This window comes from Triticum urartu, chromosome 7 (genome assembly GCF_003073215.2).
Source record: "Triticum urartu cultivar G1812 chromosome 7, Tu2.1, whole genome shotgun sequence".
NCBI classification, from domain to species: Eukaryota; Viridiplantae; Streptophyta; class Magnoliopsida; order Poales; family Poaceae; genus Triticum; species Triticum urartu.
In genome coordinates this window covers 570698622-570722188 of record NC_053028.1, presented here as the reverse complement: position 1 = coordinate 570722188, position 23567 = coordinate 570698622, and the positions used below count along the sequence as shown (strand labels likewise).

Sequence of the window (23567 nt, the reverse complement as noted above, 5' to 3'; positions counted from 1 at the left end):
AACTAGACGATATCCCACATGTTATCGTGGAATTAGACGTTTGGTTTTGAAATGTTGTATAGAGTATAAATTCAACCCTTAATATTAAATGTGTGAGAATATTATGTAGAAACACAAAAAAAATATCCTAATATAAAAAGTTAGCACATATCGCAATTAAATATGTTGGGATTTAGAATCCATTTACAATGCACTAATGCTTGTTGCATGGTAGATAGAGACTCGTGCCTAGGTTTGGCGGGTGTTAGTAGACCAAGATAACAAATCCATGACTGCAACAACTTTTATTTTCATTTTGAATCAATAAATTCCACCTTTTATCGAAAAATGCAATCCGGGCAGCAAAATTGTGTTAGGATCTTCGATGTAACTGCATGCCCATAGACGCAGTTGCGCGGTTGCTCATCTGAAGACAACCTACATCAAATAAGTATGTATGCAGCAGGCAGTAGCACGAGGAGATGAGTTGAGCTCAAGGACACACAACCTAGGTGCTTGCTTCATGCTAAACAGACTTTATTCACGAGCGTTCATGAACGGCCATGTACATAAAGCATAATAAAAGCGTGAATAACTCATTTGTTGGGCCTATAAATTGAGATGGTGTCCAGCCTCAGTCCAGAAATAAAATTTACCCTTGTAGTAGTCATACAAGAAATGGCACGCTTCATCTATGTCATCTATGAGTTAGGATTTCTTGTAAAAAAATAAAATAAATTAGGATATGATATTAGAGGACAACTGATATGTAACACCCTGTCCACTCGTACAACCTTGAATCTACGACTCCTTTGTCGAGTTATTGTTGGCAGGGGTGTATCATCGACGAAGTGTGGCATGGGGCCGCAAGAGAACTTGCTATCGCCGAACCAAGAAGCCAACGAGAAGGTGGCGCCCCGTGGGTCGTGGGTGATGGGCAGACGTGGTAGTGGGCGAACTCCTCGCGGGAGCAATGGGAACTCCTTTATTGCATTGGTTGCAGCACGCAGATTGAGTTCCGTTGGCCAAATAAGTGTGTTAATAACTTATTTTCATGTAATGTAATTAGCGCATACTCAAACAGCCCGTTTCATGTGTTCTGCTGCTCGTTGTAACTAGCTAACTGTTGGCGGTTGCAATCAGAAGCCGACCTACTAACCCGCAAAAAAAAGAAAAAAGAAGCCGACCTACTACATCAAGGCGTTGGCGCTGCGCGTCTGAAGCTGACCTGCTACATCAAGAGCACAGTCAGTACGCACGCAGCAGGCAGGGCAGTAGTAGCACGAGGGAGGGGAATCAAATCGAGCTCAAGGACATGTACACAAACCTAATAAAGTTCCCCCGCCCTTTCAAGAATAAGAAACACCCAGCACCAAAAATTTCAATTGATTGTGTGTACAAAATGTAAATTCTGAACTTTCAGAACAGACGGGCCGAACAGCAAGGCCACGAAACGGAGCGGAGCGGCAACGCATTGATCCGAAACTGTGCGAGACGTGATGCTTCGGGGCGCGCGGCGTGTAGAGTGTCACGGTCACGTCCGGCTCGGGCCCTCGAAAAGGGAGGGAGGCCGCCGCGCGCGGGGTGTGCTGCCAAGCCATGGCCGCAAATCCCAACAAAGCGAGGGCAGAAAGGGCGTGGCGAAAGCAGGCCCCCTGTTCTCTCCTCCCAGTCCCGTGCCCCACTGCACCCCTGCCTGCCCTCCTCATCTTTGACCCCCGCGCCACCACGGTCCAACCCATAAGACTGCCCACTCCGACCAGGAGTCCAAGAAACTCGCCAAGAACAAAGCAACGCGCACGCCGCCACCAGAGCCAACACACACAACGCAAGCCCCTTCCAATCCTCTGCAGGCACTCCAACTCTTCCGTCCAGTAGCGGCGCTGGCCGGCGAGCCCGTGATCGCTACCAGGCGCAGGCGCCGTGATGGGCTCGCTGCTCCTGCTCTCCTTGCTGGTGATTTCTGGGGTCGGGGTCGGCGGCGGCGTGAGGCTGGCGGGCAATGGCGGGTACGAGGACTGGAGGCTGGGCACGGCGACCTACATCAAGGAGTCCCAGGGCCACCCGCTCAATGACGGTATGTATGTGCTCCTGTGTTCTTATTTATCCTTTTTTTCGTTAGCAGCATCAAGAACATCAGGAAGGAAGGAAAGGGAATGTCTGGTCTTTCTCTCTCTCCCTTTCCATCCCCTTTCTTTTCTTGTGCATTTTCACTGAATGGAGATTGGGGATGGTGAATGCTGTTTGCAAGGATGAGATGTTGTGGTATTGTGTAGATCCGGCGTATTGGGCAGAGAAATGCCACTGGGAGGTCGCGATAGAAAGCAGATGTGAAGATTTGCTGTTGAAAGTTGCTCCCTTTTGCCCTGCTACTGATTGAGAGATGCATTTTGACTCTTGAAACTGAACATTCCATGGATGTTCTGTGTAGATGATAGAAATATTCTACTAGTATATTTAATTGTGTTTTGTGAAAGGGTACAAAAGGGTTTCTTTGATAAATAATTATAGTGCGGTGTTCACGCTAATGACAACATTTTCACTTAAAAAACTTCCTCTTGATGTGTTAGTCTATCCTAATCAGCCGAAAGAAAACCAATAATGGAGTACTAGCGCAGTAGTGCACCTTTCCCTTTTCTGTTCACTAAATATAAAGTGTCTGTAAACCAAATTCTTGACCTTTGCGTAAGAAGTGGGAGTGAGGCACATTGAATGCTTTGACAATCCTAACATGAGGCGCAGGCCAGTACAACATGGCCTCTTCCTGCTGTCATTGCCTGCACTCAAGTCAGTGTACCTTCACAGTAATTGCTCCACTGAAATCGGACCCCGTTGTCCCTTCCCCACCTTCACAGTGTACCTTCACGAAGATCCACCAAAATATACTCTGAATCCTGAAGACCGTATGCTCAATTTCTTCATTTAGTTCCATCCCGTGCCCAGTGCCAATAATCCTTGCTCTGTTTCATGTTACCTGAAGAAACGAAAAATGCTGTTGTCTGATGCAATGGCTGCTTGAAACTCCAAAGGTGGCGGCGCTTGCGGGTACGGGGACCTGGACATATTCAGGTACGGGAGGTACACGGCCGGGCTGAGCGGCGCGCTGTTCGGGCGGGGCAGCGCCTGCGGCGGCTGCTACGAGCTCCGGTGCGTCAACAACATCCTCTATTGCCTGCGGGGCAGCCCCACCGTCGTCGTGACGGCGACCGACTTCTGCGCCCCCAACTTCGGCCTCGCAGACGACTACGGCGGCTGGTGCAACTTCCCCAAGGAGCACCTGGAGATGACCGAGGCCGCCTTCCTCCGGGTCGCCAAGGCCAAGGCTAACATTGTCCAGGTGCAGTTCCGAAGGTAACAAACGGTTCTTGATGCAAATTTCATCTATTTTTTCTCAATATATATGTGCAAAAGCATGGCGGTATCGTTCTTGAGTTGTGCATCTGTTGTAGTTAAAAGTATGGCACTATCGTTCTTGAGTTGTGCATATGGAGTAGTTTTTTTTAGCCTGCTTGGGCAGAAGTTCAGAATGATGTCTGAATTCTGATGATTACAAATGGATCGTAGAATATGTGGAACATGTCTGAAGCCACTTTGGGTAGAAAGTATCAGGGCTGATGAGGGCATATACAATGGTGGCATATGGATACATATGCCCCATGCCAAAAAGTAATTTGAGGCATCTATATTTATTTTTTCTCCCCAATGCAAGCTACCACTAGTGGGCCTTATTAAGAAATAGAAAATAAAGACTCTAATACACATGCATCTCTACTTTTTACTTCAACCTTTTCAGCTTTTGTCATCAGACTACACTTTTTCTCTTCAAGCATCCGCCTCCTGAAGAGGATCCCGCTTCCCTATCCGAACCTACTTTACGTCATATCCGATCCTACATGGTATACGAGGCATCACCTTGAGGCTATGCATTATACATGCCCTGAGAGGGTGCTGAGGAAAGGGCAGCTTTAATCCCTGACGCTTTCTTCTTTTTTGAATCTGACTTGTGTATGCTGATCATGAGTACTTCCACAGTTTCAGACCAGTGCTATGAGTATGTCCCAACAGTAGTAAACACCAAGTATCCTTCATAGTGCAGGATAAGATCAAGATAGTGTGCAGTTTGATCACCATGCTTAAATCACGCAGCATCTGATCGATTGACGATGGTGATGCAGGGTGAGCTGTGACAGGGCCGGCGGAATTCGGTTCACGATCACCGGCGGCCCCAACTTCCTCCAGGTGCTGATCACCAACGTGGCAGCCGACGGCGAGGTCGACGCTGTGAAGGTGAAGGGGTCGAAGACCGGGTGGATACCGATGGGGAGGAACTGGGGGCAGAACTGGCAGTGCGACGCGGACCTCCGAGGCCAGCCGCTCTCGTTCGAGGTCACCGGAGGAAAGGGGAGGACGATCACCATGTATAACGTTGCGCCTTCGGACTGGATGTTTGCGCAAACGTTCGCAGGCAAGCAGTTCGTCGAGTAGGTGAAAGAGGATTGCAAGCTCCAGCGACTGTAATTACAACTACAAGGGTTACTAAAATGCCGTGACCCAAGAATGAACGTGAATGGTTTTCGCTCTGCCCGCCACGCACGTCCAACATGATTATTGAACTTTAGGGCGTAGTTATCTGTAAGTTGCCTGAATAAACCATGCCAGTCTATTTCCCAGCCGTTGGATTGAAATCCAAAGGCTGGTGTGCATCCTCATTCTCCTGCCCCAGCCGGCCTGCCTCTGCCCCGAAGCATCCTTCTAAACCACCACCATTCACTGGCGCCGTCAGCCCACCCCAAGCCATCAATCTTCAACTCCTCTCCACCAACAACACCACTGCCGTGCCTTGCCGTGAAACGGCTCTCTCTCTCAAAAAAAAAATTGCTGCATCCCCAGCTCTGAGGCACTCCCTGCCACGGCCTTGCCATCGTCAACACCCCGGTCTGCGCCTCAGGGCTGCACTCCAGAAATCGATCAGCGCAAGTTACAAATTCAGACAACTTGCCAATAGCAAACACAAAAACTTTAAGTTCGGAATTCACTCATCACTGTTGCAGTTGTAGAGACATCACTCTCTGTAGCTTTTCGGACGACATACCAAACCACTGACTTGGCCCACTGTGTGAATACACTTGCACAAGCACAGCACAACCATGAGTGCAACGGGAGTTATAGCATACCAAGGCAAAACCGACAGACACTAGTTAGTAGTTACACACACATTTGGTTAGCTTCGATCCCACTTCTCCACGTTTGGCAAACACACTAGTTTCACTGCCACGGAAGCTATCTACAGACACGAATTTGGTTAACTATTGGAGTTTGTTTAAGCCGAACGATCATGATCTAACTGCTGCAGCACCCCAGGAACAGTTCCAAGAAGGAAACTTTGCTGCCCTGTAAAAAATAAATATTTATCAGGGGCATGAGGCAAATAAAAAGACAGAAGAGTTGCAAGTTGACCAAAATCTAGAGAAAAAGGACACAAGTAAAATGACTCTGTACATGATGTTATAAGGTCTCGTTTGCAGAAAGATAAACAAAAACACAACAGTTTACCGTGCATTTTCATTCATCATCACGTCTTGCAACCTCTTGGGGCACCCCTCCGTATCCTCTTCAAAACATGGAGAGGGGCAACAGACTCGGTTTGCGAGGAATTGCTGTCCAAATCATCTGACAAGCCCATTGGTAGTGCATGCAAGGAAGTCAGATGATAAGCTTAGAGGTTTTCCCTATTCTTGTTACTTTCCAGCGTTTCTATTTTGTCTATCATGCATACCTTCGATGCTGTTCGTGCCGTTGGAAGTATTCTTTCGCTTGTTGACAATTGTTGGGATTAGCTTTACATTCTGAGCACACAACACAATGAAGTTATTTACTTCTCAAATTGACCTTCCAAAAACATGACATGCATATAATCCTGAGGTTTGTAGTTACCTTCACATCTTCATCCTGACTGAACTCATTGTTCCCTATTTTGTTTGTATCAACCTTAGCTGTAGCTTCCCGCTGGGTCCTATTGCGGCCAACATTACCGGACCTTTTCTCGCCTATGGTTATGGTACCATGGCCCATTTGTTGCTCTGGTATCGTACATTTCCCATTGAAGGGTGGCATCAAGCAAAACCTGAAATTTCAGGTGTCAAAACTTCAGAACTGTCGAAAGAAAAGAAGGAAAGAGGCTATCCCATATATAAATTTTACAGAACCAAGATATTTAAGTCACTGTATGTTTCTTAACCCCTTAGAATTGTGATGATACAAGAATATTATTTGAACTTATTAGTGAATAGAGTTCTGAATCTTGACACAAATATTATTAGCTGATGTTTACAAAATTTAAATGCAAAATGAAAAATCATCCAGTAAGCACATGATGAACCAGCAAGATGAAGTAATCAAAAAGACAGTCAGAAAACAATAAATCATGATATGTGAGTGTAAAATAGTTATTTCTAGTGTTGTGTCAGACATGATTGACATGAAACTTATTATTTTCATGTTTTTGAACTGTATTTTTCATTCTAGTTTGCACTACCAACAAGAAACTGGAAATTTTGAACTTGGCAAAATTCAAACAGTAATTGGTTAGCATAGAGAGTCAAACTGTCTTCCTGAATGAACCCCAGGATTTTTTTTATAGAGCCAAATCCTAGTCACAGAAGTCAAATCCTAGTTAGGGAAGTACAATCGATATTGTTGCAAACTGCAGGCTCCAAATTTTGCCTGGCTATGATGGGGGACACTCAAAAGAATTCCTTTAGAATTATAAAATCAACTAAGCTTATCCTGTACACAGTAAAAAAAGAGAGCTTATCCTGTATGATGTTGAGTATGATTGCCTGATACAAACCATTGATCTGGTAGAGACTCTGTATCAAAGCCGGCAGTCAACACTCTCCATTTACGACAGCCATAACACTGAACCCATTCATGATCAGGCTTGCAGCGGCCGGCCGCTTTTCCCTAGATAAAGAAAGGTGTAAACTGAGTAACACTTCTAAATGCAGCGAACATAATCTTCCAGAATTGTACAGGCAAACCTTAAAGGTACCACCGACATAACTTAGTTCTTGGATAATAAACATTTGGAACTTAGTTCTTGGATAATAAACATTTGGCTCCTGATCACTAACAGAAACAAGGATTGAAGAGCAACCCCGATCCCTTACCCAACTACTACATCCCTAGCAGCATGATTGATTATATACATGTAAAATATGTTTTCCGTAGTAAAGTACATATATTCTGCAAAGAGAAGGTGCATACATCACACCGATATCTATACGTCCATCACCATAGTTACAGAAGGTAAGTAGCTTTCAAACTCATAATAACTAAAATTATTTTTGATTGTCTACATACCATGATGATACGAGATGGGGACTTCACCCTGTTGAAAGTCTACCATATTTCCATTCCTACTCGCTATGGTTAACATTTTCATATAAGAGTTATCAAATAAATGCAAAATGGAACAGACAGTAGTTTTTTTCTCAACAAATGTATGATCAGTTATGTCCAAATCTATCGATGTTGTAGTGTTGCTATCTACTCCCTCCGTTCCTAAATATAAGAACTTTTAGAGATTCCAATCTGGACTACATACGAAGCGAAATGAGTGAATCTACACTCTAAATTATGTCTACATACATCCTTATGTAGTCCGTATTGAAATCTCTAAAAGGGCTTATATTTAGAAATGGAGGGAGTACTTGTCTCTTGCCAAATCCAATGCAAAAATATTTCATAAAGCAGTTTGTGACCAGATATGCCTGACAAGATATTTCCCAATATAAACTATGTCCAAATTCATACCAATTCTACGTTGTCAAAATTTGTCTCCCAGTATTCATCCATACTGCTACCCAGCCATTCCTCCAGCTCAGCATACATCTCACAATCTTGAAACCCTTGTTTGCTGTTAAGAACCCATGAATTGCCATCTTCATCATCCTGCAGGATAAATGGAGAAGTTTATTCAAACAAGATGAAACTGAACAACATCCCTACCAAAGCCAAGATATTATGAACCATACAACGAGTTCTGTAATATCTGCAACTCCTATTACTCCACGTCCCGTGTCAGCATTATGCATTTGACCTCCAACTCGTTTGTAAGACTGAGAGAAGAACACAAAAATCAAATGTTAGAAAAAGCATGCACATGTGTAGAGGCAAAGAATATTCACACTGAAGGTATGGAAGTACTGTAAAGTCTAAAATATATGTTAAATTGTTTAAGTTGCAAACAGCTTCCTGCAACGAAACAAACATTTATTCTTTGTAAGGCACAACTAATACACTGAACATGAAAAAGCTCAACCTAGCTAGGTATTACATTCAATATAGTTTTCAATGCTCAACACACACGGGGTTAACTCCACACTCCTACCCACCCTAGCACGCAATAAAAAAAAGTGTACTCTAATGGAGTAAAAGCACTGCAGCCTATGAGCACGACAAAAGCTCAGTTTGTGGTAGCTGAACTTGTTTTATAATATATATACTGTGGTAACAGCCACGAAACAAAGAAAAAGTCAGTTGGCCAAACAATAAAATAGGCAAAAAGGTGGTTGGACAAACAGGCATACATAGCTAGCTGAAGATGGTCAGGTTAGTCATTTAGTGCAATGTCAGCTAATCCCACCTCTATTAGTCGACCACGCCAATACAAGAAAACCCCACAGTTCGTTCTTTCCCATTCTACTTTGCTCATTCCAATAGTCAACTCAATGGTCCTTCCCGCAATGTCACCAGAAATCACTGAAGTTGTGTTAAGGCTCTTGTCCAAGGGGCGCGCTTTGACCTAGAAACAACATAGATTATAAACAGGGATATATTGTGCCCCAACAACATAAACATGGGAGAATATCACATGGAAACCAACATTTATATGACATGTGCATTTACCTTAGACCCTTGCACTGTGATTTTCATTCGAGGATTCCGGAAGATAACTTCCAGATAAGAGTGAAGTGAATAGTCCAATGGGACCTACATAATATAATTAATCAACAAATCAAGCCATGCCACATTTTTAGCAGTTTCATAAAGCTAAGTGCATGCAGACAGAACGAACCATAAAAACGAAATTAAGAAGACTAAGTTTGACATCACAAAGTCATGCATGTCATTAGAGAGTACTGAATGTGTGTGAATATAATATCCAGGTTCATCAAGCTCATCAAGCCCCAAATATCAACTTTAAAGCTATAAATATGAAATTCATTTATCTTGAATTGAGCCTAGAAGTTTATCTCTTGTGTCAAAAGCAAAAGCATTGTTGAGGAAATTGTTAACTGGTAGCTACTCGGTTAGCTGGCGAGTAGGAGATTAATAGGCTAATCGGTAAGTTAATCAGCCATTTAATCAATTAATCAGATGATTTATCGGTTTATCAGCTACTTGATGACCCTACGAGTAGGGATTAATCGGCAAGTTAACTGGTTAATCGGACGAATTCTTGAATAGGGGCAAAAGTACAACACACACCTGTTTACTTGTTTGTCCTGGACGTGATCTTACTCTTTTTGACCGGATTAATATGTCTCCATGACCTTTGTCGGTGGGGTTTTCATCAGTCCTCCCTGAATTCCAGTCCAAGGTGTAGTCTTTACCCCACCTATCTAAATTCCATATATATATCTGTGTTCCAGTACCCTCTTCACCAAATAAACCTAGCTTTTCTCCGATGAAATACTCATTAAAGGGGGAGAATTCCTTGATAGCATTTAGGTTATATTCCGCAGTAGCTTCAGACTGGACACTCAAATCAACTTCCATGTATTGTCCTTCCTTGCGATAGGTCACCACAGGGATCTCAAGATTCTGTAGCAAATCAAACTATTATAGCCTTAACATAATAGTAGACAAGGAGTAAAAAAAGTAGAGCACTGCTTACATCTTTATTTTCATTAAAAGACTGGGATAGAAAGGACACTGATCTGGAAGTTGAAGTTTGGGTAAGCACAACTGCATCTTTCCCAAGTTTCATTGCACCAGTCTACAAAACAGCACCCAAATTTGATTGAAGAAGACTGCAGACATGCGTAAAGCATGCAGTTGCAAAATGTAATTTAGTATTTCGAGTTTGACCTCCATAAATCTAGGGGTAAAACAATGCAGAGGGCAGATGCTACTGTTCCTGTAGAACATTTCCTATCAGTGCAAACAACAGCTTTCAAGTGGCAACTAATCGTTACTTCACTCATTGCTTGCGCAGTCAAGTTAAACATAATAGCACTAGCATGATAGCATTGCACAGGAAAACCTAGCTGGCAATACTAATGAATGACTGTAGCAGTGAGCCACTGAGAGTATAATAGGCAAAAGAACACATGTCTAGAAGTATATATTTAGTAACAGGCAAACAAGTCTTCATTTACTCAACAGCATTACATGTCTTAATAGTGCATTATAGGCGAGAGAAGTATGAAGCTATCATCATGAAAGACATATTTCAGTCCCACATTTCAAATAAATCAGAAAAATTACTGCAACACAACATTCGCGGCGGCTCAGGATGTAGCAGATTTAGTGACGTATTTAAAGGTAATTCATAACACAGACTACATCAACCATGAATAACAGAAGACAGTATAAAGAAGAGGGGAATCAAGTATTATGCAGAAAGATATGAAGACCTTCTACAACTTTTTTTAATAGATATTTACCTTAAATCCAATTCCAAACCTCCCAATCTGCTCATTGCAATGTTCATTTGGTCGTTTATGACCAAATGAGATCATTCTCATCATTTCAGGGTAAGCCATGCCACGCCCATCATCAATCACAGATAAAACAGGAACTTTGCCTGCTGCTTTCTTCGAAAACATAGTTTGGATGAAAATATCCAACCTTGCAGAAGGATGGAGGAACAACAAGAATAAGCAGTCAATACAATAAAACAACAGGAATAGCTCCAAATATGTCAAACGCTATCTCTCAGTGAGGAATGTTCAGAAAATGTATTGCTACAGGTAACATTAATTTTAATTACAAAATAAAAGCAACGTGTTTTGTACATATTCAACTGGAAGAGGAGCATAATGAGACAGTAAAAATAAGGCTTAGATTGGCACAGCGGTGGCTTTCAATGTGTAGTTTTTCACTTATTATTTTTGAAGATATTAAAGGGTTGAAAATCTCTTGGGAGACATTGAAATATCTATTACCAAAATTACTAGATAATATCTTGAATAACTAAGGTTACATAATGCAACATGATATATCACCCGGGTTGACAGACTGTCCATAAAAATAATAATTTAAAAAATAAACAAAAATAATTTCTGAGTTTAGCATGTTGAAGTCATGTACCTGGATGCACCAGCATCTCTGGAGTTGTCAATGAGCTCTGCTATTGCTCCAAAGATCCAACCAGCATGTGTCTGACTGAGTGTTCGGAGATAAGTAGGGTCTGTGCTGACGAAATTTCTTCTAAGAGTAGATTTTCCCCTTTTCACTAATGAATCTGAAATTCTATTACCATCTTCAACAGATTCACATGGTGAGGATTCTGGATCATGGTGTATATGTGAAGCATTCAGCCCTCTTGGATTGGGTACACTATCACAGATCTCCTCGCTTTTGTTGGATTTCTCTGGTGGCACATAAAATAAGTGAAAAACAGTTGATAAGAAAAAACAATTCAGATCAGCAGTAGTGAGTAGCTAATAGCAAACAATGGCATAAGATGATGCAGAGCTTCAGCTCCAACTATAGATAGAAGTATAGAACTTCCCTCAACAAGATGAAGTAATGATCCACATAAAGAATGTAAAAACTAAAGCTCAGCAAATGCGACTCTTAAGAAATGACATGATGTCAGCTTCCCCTAGTAAGCAAACAAACAGTACAGCAGGCTGACTAAAATATATACTCATGAAGGACAAATAATGAATAACCCAAGCAATACATTATTGTCCAAGTAATATAGCAAAACTCTCACCGGATATTCCGGTCCTCCTTTTGCAGATTACAGGATCTTTTCGTTCAGTCTCGTACAAGATCACAGCATGTGAGTAGTTAGGGCGTTCTTCAGATTGATCAGGAAGAATATGGAAGGTGAAGGACCCATGTCTAACAATACCGGCCTACAAGATAAACAAGAAAAGAACAAGGGCCTTCACTTAAAAGGCAACAAAATAAAGCTAGTGGATTGCATTAAAATACATACAAACTGCTCGACTTGCAGGCTACAAAAACCCTGCCCCAATTCTAAATTCCATTCATTGAAAACTAAACATTCCTAACAGTATTGCATCCCTCTTTCCCACGCCTTCATTACTTCCCTGTCTCAACCGCTCCTGTTACTTTAACTCGTGCCTAACGCCTCTAGCTATCCAGTAGCCACAACCCACCAATAGAAGTGTAATCTTTCAGGATGGTGACTGTTAAAATATATTGCCCAGCCCTTCTCTGGCAGTTTAGTTTTTTGGGTGAACTGGCCGGTGCATCCCTCTTTCTTACACCTTCATTACTTTTCTGTCTCAACCGCTCCTGTTACTTTCACCCATGCCCACGCCTCTAGCTGTCCAGTAGCCACACCCCGCCAATAGAAGTGTAATCTTTCAGGGTGGTAACTGTTGAAATATATTGCCAGCCCTTCTCTGGCAGTTAGGGGCTGTTTGGAATACAGCCGACGAGCGCCTTACCAATTTTTTGGCGTTGACTAGCACGCCGGGCAGCCGTTTGGATTGGAACCAACATTTCGCGACCACGCCAAAATTTTGGCAGCTTCGTTCAGTTTTTACGCCTGCGAGTTGGCGGAACCGCGGCGGCGGATTCCTTCGCCAATTTTTTGGCGAGCCCGCTATTGGCGGGGCGGACTGGGACGTGATCCAAACAGCCCCTTAATTCTTTTGGGTGAACTGGCTGGTGCATCCAACAGAACCAAGAGGTCTCGAGCTGAAGACCCGGTCAACGCATTATTGATAAAAATAATAATACTTGCAGCCTACATCGACCCCATGTCTAAGGCGTGGTGGAGCCCAGACGTGAGGGGGAGTGTTCAAACATAGTGTCCGCCCTTCTCCACCATCCACATCCCCATTTTTCAAAGAGTAATTTGAAGATAGAAAATATAGCCTATAATGTACCTCCCATAGTAATAATGAGTAAATAACTGAATACCCATGAAGTGGAAAATATATTTACCCTCTTATTGTGCCAAAGGAAATGCATAAACTTTCCCCATTCACTACTCTGGCGAGCATCTTCCGGATCAGGATACAGTGAAAATTTCAGGAAATTATTCAGCTCGTATACCTTACTTGACACGAAATTACTAATTGACCAAAGAGAGGGCCTGTAAAGGAAAGCATAAAATTACTCTAGTGTTCTGACAGCATAGAATGCTGGTACAACCTTCTGCCAAGCGGGAAAAAAACATGTAAAAGAGAATGCTCCCATAGTAATTTTGAAAAAATACTCCCTTTTGCTCTGCTTATATTTCCTTGGGATACCTGGTTTCAATAGATTTGTACATTTGAGGAAACCAAGGATATCATAGTTGTAATTATTAGAGGTTGGGTCGTTGTAATATGTAAACAATGCATGCGCGGGAGGGGGGGGGGGGCGTACATGTGCTCCTATGCAATAACTAGCTTCTTAATTTGGTAAGTCATGACTTCACCCAGAGCCTGTTTGGATACACTCTGATCTGAGTTGGAAGAATTGGATCTGATCATTGTGTACCCAAACAAACCTTCGAGTGGATGCGGCTAGTGTTAAACATGATTATGGCCGCATTTGCTTTGTAACAGCAGTGGAAAGCCCACCCATCAACAGTGTAAACTATAAATTGACTCGTCAGCGACAATATGCTACAGAAAACATGAATAATTTTGATCCAAGCTAGTATACAAAGTACACACTAGAATAACCAGTCGAGAAAATTAAGATCAACTTACAATTCTATTGAAACATCACAAGCTTTTGTGCGGCATATATTCTTACAATCCTTTTGCAGCAGTACATGGCTCAACCTGACACCTATCATAAGAAAATACACACTTCATGGCAAGTTTTGGAGCACCTATATTGTACTCCCTCCGTTCCAAATTACTCGTCGTGGTTTTAGTTCAAAACTAAAACCACGACGAGTAATTTGGAACGGAGGGAGTACCACATAGTATGACATATTCCAATGAAAAAGGAAAAAGCGGCAAAAACCAAGATTTATTCATTATAGGAGATGTTGAGCTCAAGTAAAAAAAAACTGGATACATATGTTGACTTTATTTAATATAAATTCTGAACTTCATCAATCCACGCTATTTATTTGCAGATTCTCACCCTTTAAACTCCAAACTAATTCTACTTTAGATTAAAAATCATCCCTCTATCTAAAATTCTGAATCTGTGCAAATTAATACTCCCTCCGTTCCGAATTACTTGTGTAGAAATGGATGTATCTAGAATGGAGGGAGTACTTGCTAACTTCTATTTTCAGTTTTTGCTCGGTTTTTACTGCTACCTTTCGAAAATCGTAAGTTGGTAATGAATAAATTTGGCAACTAGCATGTGTTAACATGAGCTATTATCCATAGGTAAGCTAATAAAAGTATACAACCACAACAGTCAGTATGCACTTAGTATTATAGGCAGTAGACTATCCAAATTAGAAGTACAGGTGGGACTTTGAAGTATATCAAGTTTGAATAGTACAACATACATGTGGGGTTGGTCAATTTTCTCTCAACTTTTCTAAGTCAGACCGAATCTACAAAAGGGTCCTTCTTTCATTATAACAGCAACAGTCATACCTCGGATTTTGTGTGGTGGTTCATTCAAATCAATCCCTTCCACGCATTTCTTCGCCTCCTAGAAACATCAACACACATCAGATTGTAACTAATTCTTTTCAAAGCGTATGTTAATGCACATACACGCAGACTACAGTCAAGCCTACCTGTTACACATAACTGTTATGCTGCCCATGAAGTTAAACACGACAATACAAGTAAAAGTAAAACACAAAATGAGAACTGAGGGCTAGCTCAGTGGGTGGTGTTCAGGTCGCTGAACCCGCCCACCCGCGTTCGAATCCCCACGGGGACTCCGCTGGGGTGCTATACGCATTAATTTGCGGGGATACCTCATTCCTACCTAAGAGCGGACAGTTAAGGGAGGGAATCCCCCCCCCCCCCTTTAACCCCGTTTTTCTAAAGTAGAACACAAAACATTGGTAGCCAAGACATGAACAGAGCACACTCATAAAAAATCTTTAGTAATAATGATGGGTCATTAATTAAGTATACCAATAGATGGAAGAAAGTGATTCCACATCCACAAATTGTACTACAAAAAAATCCTATTGAGAAACGAAGCACGTGGACAAGCCACTCCTAAGCATTATTAGTTGCCCAGATGCAGCATAGTTACTCTTTCTAGATTTTTCAGATAATGCAACCTTTTCATGTGCAACCACAGAGGAGTTCAACTCTGGGCGCGTGCCTCGAGGATGCACACAGCCAAACTACTCTTTCTAGATAAGGCAGCAGGGGAACTAGATGATTACCCCCCTAATAACATGGGAAAGCAACCCTACCAAGTAACACAATGATTCCATATTGCATTCCGCAAGGAACACGGATGATACAAGCGAACCACATATCCTCCAAGACCTGGCGGACAAAGCCCCAAAGGCCAAAATATCATACACACACACTAATGCCAGATACATAACTGAGCACAAGCTTCAACATAATAGCACCATATACCTCCAAATGATTGAAACTAAGATACAACAAAATAACCGAATACAGCACCAAGGCCATGAATAATGCCCTTGTCATGCAACTAAAGATAATTATCCGATTCCACGCAGAGCAAGATGAGGACCAAAATACTTAAGATCACGGCCAAAAGCAAGTTGCTGCTTCGATTCAACCCCCAAAGCACACAAGACAAAGACCATCGCGCTTAATTAACATAATTAAAATCATTCCCTGGCTCAAGTAGGCATTTCCACACAAAGTGAAGAAAGCAAGTGAACAGAACAGAGCACACAAATTGGAAGCATGCAAGTTTGTAGTGCTCAACGATTATCCCTCCCTTGTTGGCCCTGGAGAAGCGAAGACCAACTTGCCAGAAAAGGTATTTTTAAAAGAAGCAGAAAAGAGCTCGGGGACAAGGGGGAATTTAATGCACAGGAGCTCCCATTCCTTTTTGTTTTGTTTTGGCAGACACAAAAAACAAGGAAAAATCATGCTGCGGGGACGCATGAACCACTACGCGAGCAAGGAGCCCGGAATCCTTTCGAGAGCACGCGAGACGCGCGTCAGCAATCGAGCACCATACAAACGGCGCCGCGCACCCGCTTCGTCTCAAAAACCCCAAACGCCCAAACCCCAACTGCCCGCGACCGACCCAACCAACCCCTAGGACTAGGAGAGCGGCGCAGCACGCACACACCATCGCGCAACCATAACCCCGGCGGCGAACCAAGCAGAACAGGCCCGCCTCGCGCGGCGCGATCGACACGCGCGCCCCGCGAAATCCGCGGCGGGGGTCGAGGGAGGGAGGAAGGGGAGCGGAGCGAGGGCTTGTGCGGTACAGAGGCATTACCATTGGCTACGCGGCGGGAGCGGGCGGCGGCGTCGGCGTCGCCGGCGCCGGCGCGGGGGAGAGGGGAACGCGGGCCGGGTTCGGGCCGAGGGAGGGCGGAGGAGGACGAGGTGGTTGGTTGGAGACTTGGAGGTGCGGGTCTGTTTAGTGCTCGTAAGTCGTAAACACGGGGAAGGAAGGAGCAGAGGAAGACGGAACGGTTGCCTCGCTAAACCCCCGCCCGGTGTTGATTGCGCCGCTACACTGTGATGAATGGCGATGACGGACGGCGTTGGAACGACCGATATGCCCCCGCCTGGGCGTTTCCGTTTCGGCCGATGGATGGGTCACGTGCCGTGCAGTCGGGGGGCGGGGCGCTTCCATGCCGTGCGTGCGTGCGCTTTGTTTCGCCGCCGCGGCGGAGGGAGGAGAATCTCTTCTCTCGTCGCGTCTCGCCTTTTCGCGGCCGATTCTTTTTCTGTGCTCGACTGCTGCTGCTCTGTTTTCCGCCTCCGCGTGCCGCGCCGGCGACTTCGCTGCAGCTCAATTTGGGAAAAAAGTTAGGCCTCTTTTGATTCATAGGATAAGATTATCATAAAAATAGGAATCTTATAGAAAATGAGATGACATGTATCTCAAATCCTATGAGTAGGAATAGGAAACAAGATGTCATTTGGTTGACATCAAAGGAATTTTTCAATTGAGTTTAGACTCTTTTTTATTTTCCTATGAAATGTGGAGGATAGGAACCAATTCTATATAGGAATAGGAATCCATTCCTATAAACCAAAGGGCTTTAAAGGAAAAAATCCTATAAAAATCCTATCCTCTAGAATTTCTATGAAATTCCTCTAAACCAAAGGAGGCCTAAGAGCATCTCCGGCACGGAAGCGCCCCGAGAGAACGCATCGGTGTAAACCGCGTGCTGGGATGTGATGCCCTCAGTCACGGTGCTCATATTTTTTTTAATTAAATTCCGGCACAAACACGGCGCAAATTCAACCAATGCACTAGTGGGACGAGCGGCCGGACGAGGGGGAGGACGCCCTCGGGTCCATGCGCCTCGGCGTCCACGAGCTCTGTAACGCCCTCGATGCGGCTATAGCTCCCACGTGTCGAGGCACGACTTAGAGACATAACCGCATTGAAAGCAATGTCGCAAGTCAGGCAATCGTTACAACATCCCATGTAATACATAATAAAAGGGGGAGACACATAGTTGGCTTACACTCGCCACGTCACATCAGAGTACATAAATAACATCCATCAAACAAACACTCATGGCCCGACTACGGCGCCAAAATAGAAAAGAACCCAACATGCGACAAGACCCTGAATCAAATCCCAACTAGGCACCACTACTGATCATCGGGAAAGGAAACATAATAACGCTGAGAGTCCTCGTCGAACTCTCACTTGAGCTCGTACTCGTCACCTGGAACGGAATCACCTGGACCTGCATCTGGAATTATAGTATCTGTGAGCCACAGGGACTCAGCAATCTCGCACCCTCGCGATCAAGACTATTTAAACTTATAGGAATGGATGAGGCAAATATATGTGGAGCTGCAGCAAGCGACTAGCATATATGGTGGCTAACTTATTCGCAAAGGAGAGCGAGAAGAGGATGCAAAGCGCGAGCGAGAATCTAGAAGAACAACCTGCGCAAGCATTACTCCAACACCGTGTCCACTCCCCGGACTCCGCCGAGAAGAGGCCATCACGGCAACACACTCAGTTGATTCATTTTAATTAATTAAGGTTTAAGTTATCTACAACCGGACATTAACAAATTCCCATCTGCCCATAACCGCGGGCACGGCTTTCGAAAGTTCAATCCCTGCAGGAAGTCCCAACTTAGTCCATGACAAGCTCTCACGGTCAACGAAGGAATAGACCTCCACCCGAGACACACCGATCAGACTCGGTAACCCGGTACAACAAGACAATTCGACAGGTTAAAACAAGACCAACAACACCGCCCGAATGTGCCGACAAATCCCGATAGGAGCTGCACATATCTCTTTCTCAGGGCACACTCAGATAAGCAATCCGTACAACTAAAACCAGCCCTCGAGTTTCCCCGAGGTGGCGCTGCAAGGGGCTCTAGTTTGGACCAACACTCAGAGGAGCACTGGCCCGGGGGGGTAAAATAAGATGACCCTTGAGTCTGCAGAACCCAAGGGAAAGAAAAGGCTAGGTGGCAAATGGTAAGACCAATGTTGGGCATTGCTGGAAAAGCTTTAATCAAGGCGAACTATCAAGGGGTTCCCATTATAACCCAACCGCGTAAGGAACGCAAAATCCGGGAACATAACACCGATATGACGGAAACTAGGGCGGCAAGAGTGGAACAAAATACTAGGCGAGAGGCCGAGCCTTCCACTCTTTACCAAGTATATAGATGCATTAAGATAACATAGCAATATAGTGATATCCCAACAAGTAAATAAATGTTCCAATAAGGAGCGGCCTCCAATCTTCACCTGCAACTAGCAACGCTATAAGAGGGGCTGAGCAAAGCGGTAACATAGCCAATCAACGGTTTGGTAGGACATGGTGGGTTAGAGGTTCAACATGGCAATTGGGAGGCTGACAAGCAAAAGATAGGCATCGTAGCATTGGCATAGCAAGAGCGAGCAAACTAGCATAGCAAAGATAGTAGTGATTTCGAGGGTATGATCATCTTGCCTGCACAGTTGTCAGAGTTGACTGGATCCTCACAAGCAAACTCAACGGGCTCCTCGGTAGCGAACTCGTCTCCCGGCTCTACCCAACAAGACAAACAAGCAACAAGGATACAATCAACCACGTGCAAGACTAAGCAATATGATGAAATGAAGATATGCTATGCGGGATGCGATGCGGGATGCAAAATGCAAGATATGACAGGAAATGCATGAACCTGGCCTCAACTTGGAATTCCAAGGGTGCCACTGGATAGAGGAGATGAAATCGCTTGAAAACGATATAAAGATCATTGGAGTCGGAGTTACGGTTTGGAAATGGCAAGCGTTTTAAGATATGACACCGGTCTGCGATTTACAGCAAGTAGGCATCTAAATGCAACGAAATGAACATGCTACAGCCACCAAACAAGACAACAAAATGCACGGCAGGGATGCACACAAGATGCTTAACAAAAGACTAGCACTGAGCCACGGCCTATTCATCCATTACGAGGTTCAAATAAGCATGGCAAAAACGCAAATGCAAAACAGATTCCAGACTTAGTGAAATTAACACTAGTCTGAAATTTCAGATCATGAAGCCCTCTTCGGAGCAGCAAAACAATATGATAAATGACCTGAACATGACAAGTAAGAACATGGCATGGAGCTACTCAACAAGCTTAACAAAAGTCCCAAAGTGACCTGGGGCCAAAAGGGATCACAAAATATATTAACAGGCACACGAACATAGCTAAAACACAATCAGTTTTCAGACTTAGTGAAAACTGAGACATGCTGAAATATAACTCACGAAGGCATGTAAACGAGCTCGATGCACTCACCACGGTGCAAATCACAGCAAGGAAAGCATACATCTATTAATAAGACACAAAATACAAGCTATACATGGCAAGAACAATGGCATAGCATGCACGGATCAACTACAACAACGCCGGCAAAATCGCAAATGAGTTGACGATCTGCCCAGATTCACCACGAAGCAAAAGTAGAGCTCGATTGACTCAAGCTAGGGTGCACCATAATTGCAAACAAAGACATGGATGGATAGAGCATAACATGAATAACAAAAGTCCCTTAATGATCATCCTCAAAAGAGGCACGGATCATTAGGAAACAAGCTGAACATATGGCATCATGAACTAAAATATCCCAGACTTAGTGAAGACAACTAAGTCCCTGAAAACAGATTTACCGGATGCCTCTCTTTGCAAGCTTGCACAAGTCACCACACACATCCTAAAAATGCATGGGTTGCACCTCTGGAAAGAAGACAAAATCCTTAACAAAACATATGAAGGACTCACAGGCATAGCATGCACACAATAATCATGGCAAAAATGACAAAAGTCTAAGATGAACTAGCAGATCTGACAAATAACTCACGAAGCCTCCTTCTAACAGCATTTTGGGCATCAAGATGAACTCAAATGAAAATGATGCAATGGAATGAAATGATGTAATCATCGAGGCGAAGATTTTGATATATCATATGTCCAAAACGGAGCTACGGATGCAAAGTTATGGGGCCTCGAACAGAGCAACTTGGATCAAGAATTTCAGGACTTGGAGAAAATTCCACCTCGCGAAAATTAGGGTTACTGTAGTTGGATCTAGATCGGGCACTGTTCACCGAAGCTCGCCGGATCCGGGCGGCGAGGCGGCCGTGGCGGCGCGGTGGTGGCCCGCGGCGGCGCCGGCCACCGGCGCTGGAGAGGGCGGCGGCGGACGAGGTAGGAGGCGGCGGGCGGAGATGGGCTCGCGGGGGCTTCCCGCGGGCCTGGCGGGCCTCGGGCGCCGACGGCGAAGCGGTCCCGCGGGCGCTGACGTGGCGGCGGCGGGGTGGCGATTTTTGTCCGGCCGGGTCGGACGTGTCCGGCGCGGCGCGGGGCGATTTTTTTAGAACTAGGGTTCGAAGAGGAAGACGAGATCCGAAATATGGAGGGGGTATATATAGGCATAAGTGGAGTTAGGAGAGTCCAAATGAGGTGCGGTTTTTGGCCACGCGATCGTGATCGAACGCTCTAGGACATGGAGCAGAGTTTGGTGGGTTTTGGGCCAAATTTGAGGGGTGTTGGGCTGCAACACACATGAGGCCTTTTCGGTCCCTCGGTTAACCGTTGGAGTATCAAACGAAGTTCAATTGATACGAAACTTGACAGGCGGTCTACCGGTAGTAAACCAAGGCTGCATGGCAAGTCTCGGTCCAATCCGGAGATGTTTAATCCCCACACACGAAAGAAAGCTAGAAATGGCCATCGGAGGAGAACGAAGCGCCGGAATGCAAAACGGACAACGGGGAAAATGCTCGAATGCATGAGATGAACACGTATGCAAATGCAATGCACATGATGATATGATATGAGATGCATGAAAACGAAAACAACACACAGAGACAAAGACCCGAACCCGAGAAATAAATATAACTTAACGCCGGAAACGACAAGAGTTGGAGTACAAATTGGGAAAGTTACATCCGGGGTGTTACAAGCTCCCACGCCAGCGAGAGATGGACGGGGGAGCGGGGTACTCCAGCCTCGCCGTGTTGCCGCCCTCGATGTACTCGAGGATGGCCTCTAGCGTGTGGCCGGGCACGCCCCACCACCGGCTCCGGCCTTTGGAGTTGAGCCTTCCGGAGGGCACGACGCCGTTGATGGCCTCGAGGTGCTCGGCGTGGCGGCGGCGGAAGTAGGGCTCCCAGAGCGGGCTGTCGGGGACATGGCGTGGACCTTCCCTCGCCGCCCGCGGCAGAGAGGCGCGGATACACGCGATCTCCGCACGCCACGCCGTCCCGGTGGGCGGTGGTGGCACCGGGACACCGCTGGCGCTGATCCTCCACGACTCGGGCACCTGCATGTCCGTCGGGACTGGATACTCGGCCTCATAGAGGAGCCGAGTTTCGTCCTCGTGAAGGTGGCGGCGGCCGAAGCCGTTCACCGCCTGCACCGTCACCTGGGAAGCGCTCGGCCATGGTTGAACTAGGGATGACGAGAGGAGAGGGAGGAATGGGGGAGAAACGGCGCGTCGGCGGTGGAGAGTCTGTGCGTCTCTGGCACGCTGGGGGTCGACTTATATAGGCAGGGGCACAACGCGTACGTGTGGCCGCCGTGTGCACGTGTGCGCGGGCGAGGGACGCGCGTCGTCTGGTCTTCACTGCGTCGTCCGTGAGGCATCAACGGAGGAGGCTGATCGGCGCGGCAGCGTGCGGCAGCTTTGGCATTGATTCGCCGCGGGAAACGAGGCGATGAGGACGGCGAAGCGGCTAGAAGAGAGACGAGCCGCTGCCAAGGAGGACCCGCGGCTCTTTCGCGTCAAAAATGATTCGCCTGGCGCCCCAAGCGCCCCCAGCGCGACAGGTTCGGGCTGGGTCCACCAGCGCTGATTTCGACCTAGGCCGGCGAAAATCGGGCTCCTAGGGACGCGACTGGGCCGTCTTTTCTGTGCCGGCGCGAAAAAATCACCTGGGAAGGCCTTTCTGGGGACGCGGCTAGAGATGCTCTAAGAGCAACTCCAATGGGGCGACCTAAACAGACACGAATTATGTCCGTTTTTTGTTTGTTTAGATCGCCTGTCCGCCTAGCGGATGTGAGGCGGACACACTCAGCGCATGGATGTACCCAACGCATGATGCCATAAAAATCCGGAAAACGTTTGTTTTAAGTCGGATGAAAAGAACGAAACGCAAGCCGCTCCCGTTGATCGACACGTGTCCTCTCGCCCTCCACCGCTTCGCTCAGCCGGCCTTATCTCTTCACCCCGTCTCTCCTCCACACGTTTTCATCCCCGCTCACTTTTTTCTCTTTCCCATCTCTGCTCGCGAGAAGAGGAGAGCCCCCATGGCGTACTTTGGCCACGGTGCTGCGAAAAAGGGAGCGACGGCTCCACCACGCTCCTGCATCCCACCACAAATGGAGAGACGGTGAAGTCCGCACGCCACCGCCGCGGTGTTGCATCCTCGAAGGTGCGACGCAACGCGTACGGGGGAGGCGCTCGCTTGTCGGTACCGCCAACGATGCGCCGCGCTCGTCGACGACCATCTGTGCTCCAATGCAGAGCAACGCATCCATGGCCACATCACTGCGATACAACCTGCTGATGCTGCAAGTCGCCGGCGGCGGAGCTGCATTGGAGAGCTCTTGGGGCCATTGGAGCTCCACCGTGGCTGCAGTGAAGCGTCGTCGGAGGGTCGGGGTTGCAATATAGCGTCACCGGAGCTGCAATGAAGCACGCCGGAGGGTCGTCGGGGTTGCAATGGAGCGTCGCCAGGAGCTGCAGTGAAGCAGGCCGGAGGGTCGTCGGGGTTGCAATGGAGCGTCGCCGGAGCTGCAGTGAAGCACGCCGGAAGGT

The 23567-nt window shown here is 45.7% G+C and overlaps 2 protein-coding genes across 3 annotated transcripts; one reads left to right on the top strand and one right to left on the bottom strand.

Annotated features, from left to right (window-relative positions):
- Positions 1-1613: 1613 nt before the first annotated feature.
- Positions 1614-4688, top strand: LOC125520594 (expansin-A16). The gene is made up of 3 exons (XM_048685549.1): positions 1614-2056; positions 3009-3330; positions 4155-4688. The coding sequence occupies exons 1-3, from the start codon at positions 1906-1908 to the stop codon at positions 4462-4464; spliced, it is 783 nt and encodes a 260-aa protein (XP_048541506.1). The 5' UTR covers positions 1614-1905; the 3' UTR covers positions 4465-4688.
- Positions 4689-4981: 293 nt separating this feature from the next.
- LOC125520593 (MORC family CW-type zinc finger protein 3-like) lies at positions 4982-16786 on the bottom strand. Of its 2 annotated transcripts, XM_048685547.1 has the most exons (18): positions 16552-16784; positions 14748-14805; positions 13893-13974; positions 13138-13288; positions 11930-12074; positions 11299-11581; positions 10653-10836; positions 9881-9982; positions 9472-9807; positions 8890-8973; positions 8627-8785; positions 8016-8099; positions 7795-7932; positions 6830-6942; positions 5914-6103; positions 5756-5825; positions 5533-5649; positions 4982-5370 (listed from the first exon to the last, which is right to left on the bottom strand). In XM_048685547.1, exons 1-17 carry the CDS (start codon positions 16552-16554, stop codon positions 5552-5554), a joined length of 2280 nt encoding a protein of 759 aa, XP_048541504.1. In that variant the 5' UTR covers positions 16555-16784; the 3' UTR covers positions 4982-5370; positions 5533-5551. The 2 variants fall into 2 exon arrangements, with proteins under 2 accessions (XP_048541504.1, XP_048541505.1); XM_048685548.1 differs by lacking the exon at positions 9881-9982 and having other exon boundaries at positions 16552-16786.
- Between the last annotated feature and the right edge of the window lie 6781 nt (positions 16787-23567).

Excerpts from the sequence above, each read along its gene's own strand:
- LOC125520594 (XM_048685549.1), top strand. The coding sequence starts at position 1,906 with ATGGGCTCGCTGCTCCTGCTCTCCTTGCTGGTGATTTCTGGGGTCGGG. Across the intron at positions 2,057-3,008 it reads GGGCCACCCGCTCAATGACG|GTGGCGGCGCTTGCGGGTAC; the intron begins GTATGTATGTGC and ends GAAACTCCAAAG. Across the intron at positions 3,331-4,154 it reads GTCCAGGTGCAGTTCCGAAG|GGTGAGCTGTGACAGGGCCG; the intron begins GTAACAAACGGT and ends ATGGTGATGCAG.
- LOC125520593 (XM_048685547.1), bottom strand. Across the intron at positions 9,983-10,652 it reads GGTTTGGAATTGGATTTAAG|ACTGGTGCAATGAAACTTGG; the intron begins GTAAATATCTAT and ends GCTGTTTTGTAG. Across the intron at positions 7,933-8,015 it reads CAGATATTACAGAACTCGTT|GATGATGAAGATGGCAATTC; the intron begins GTATGGTTCATA and ends TTTATCCTGCAG.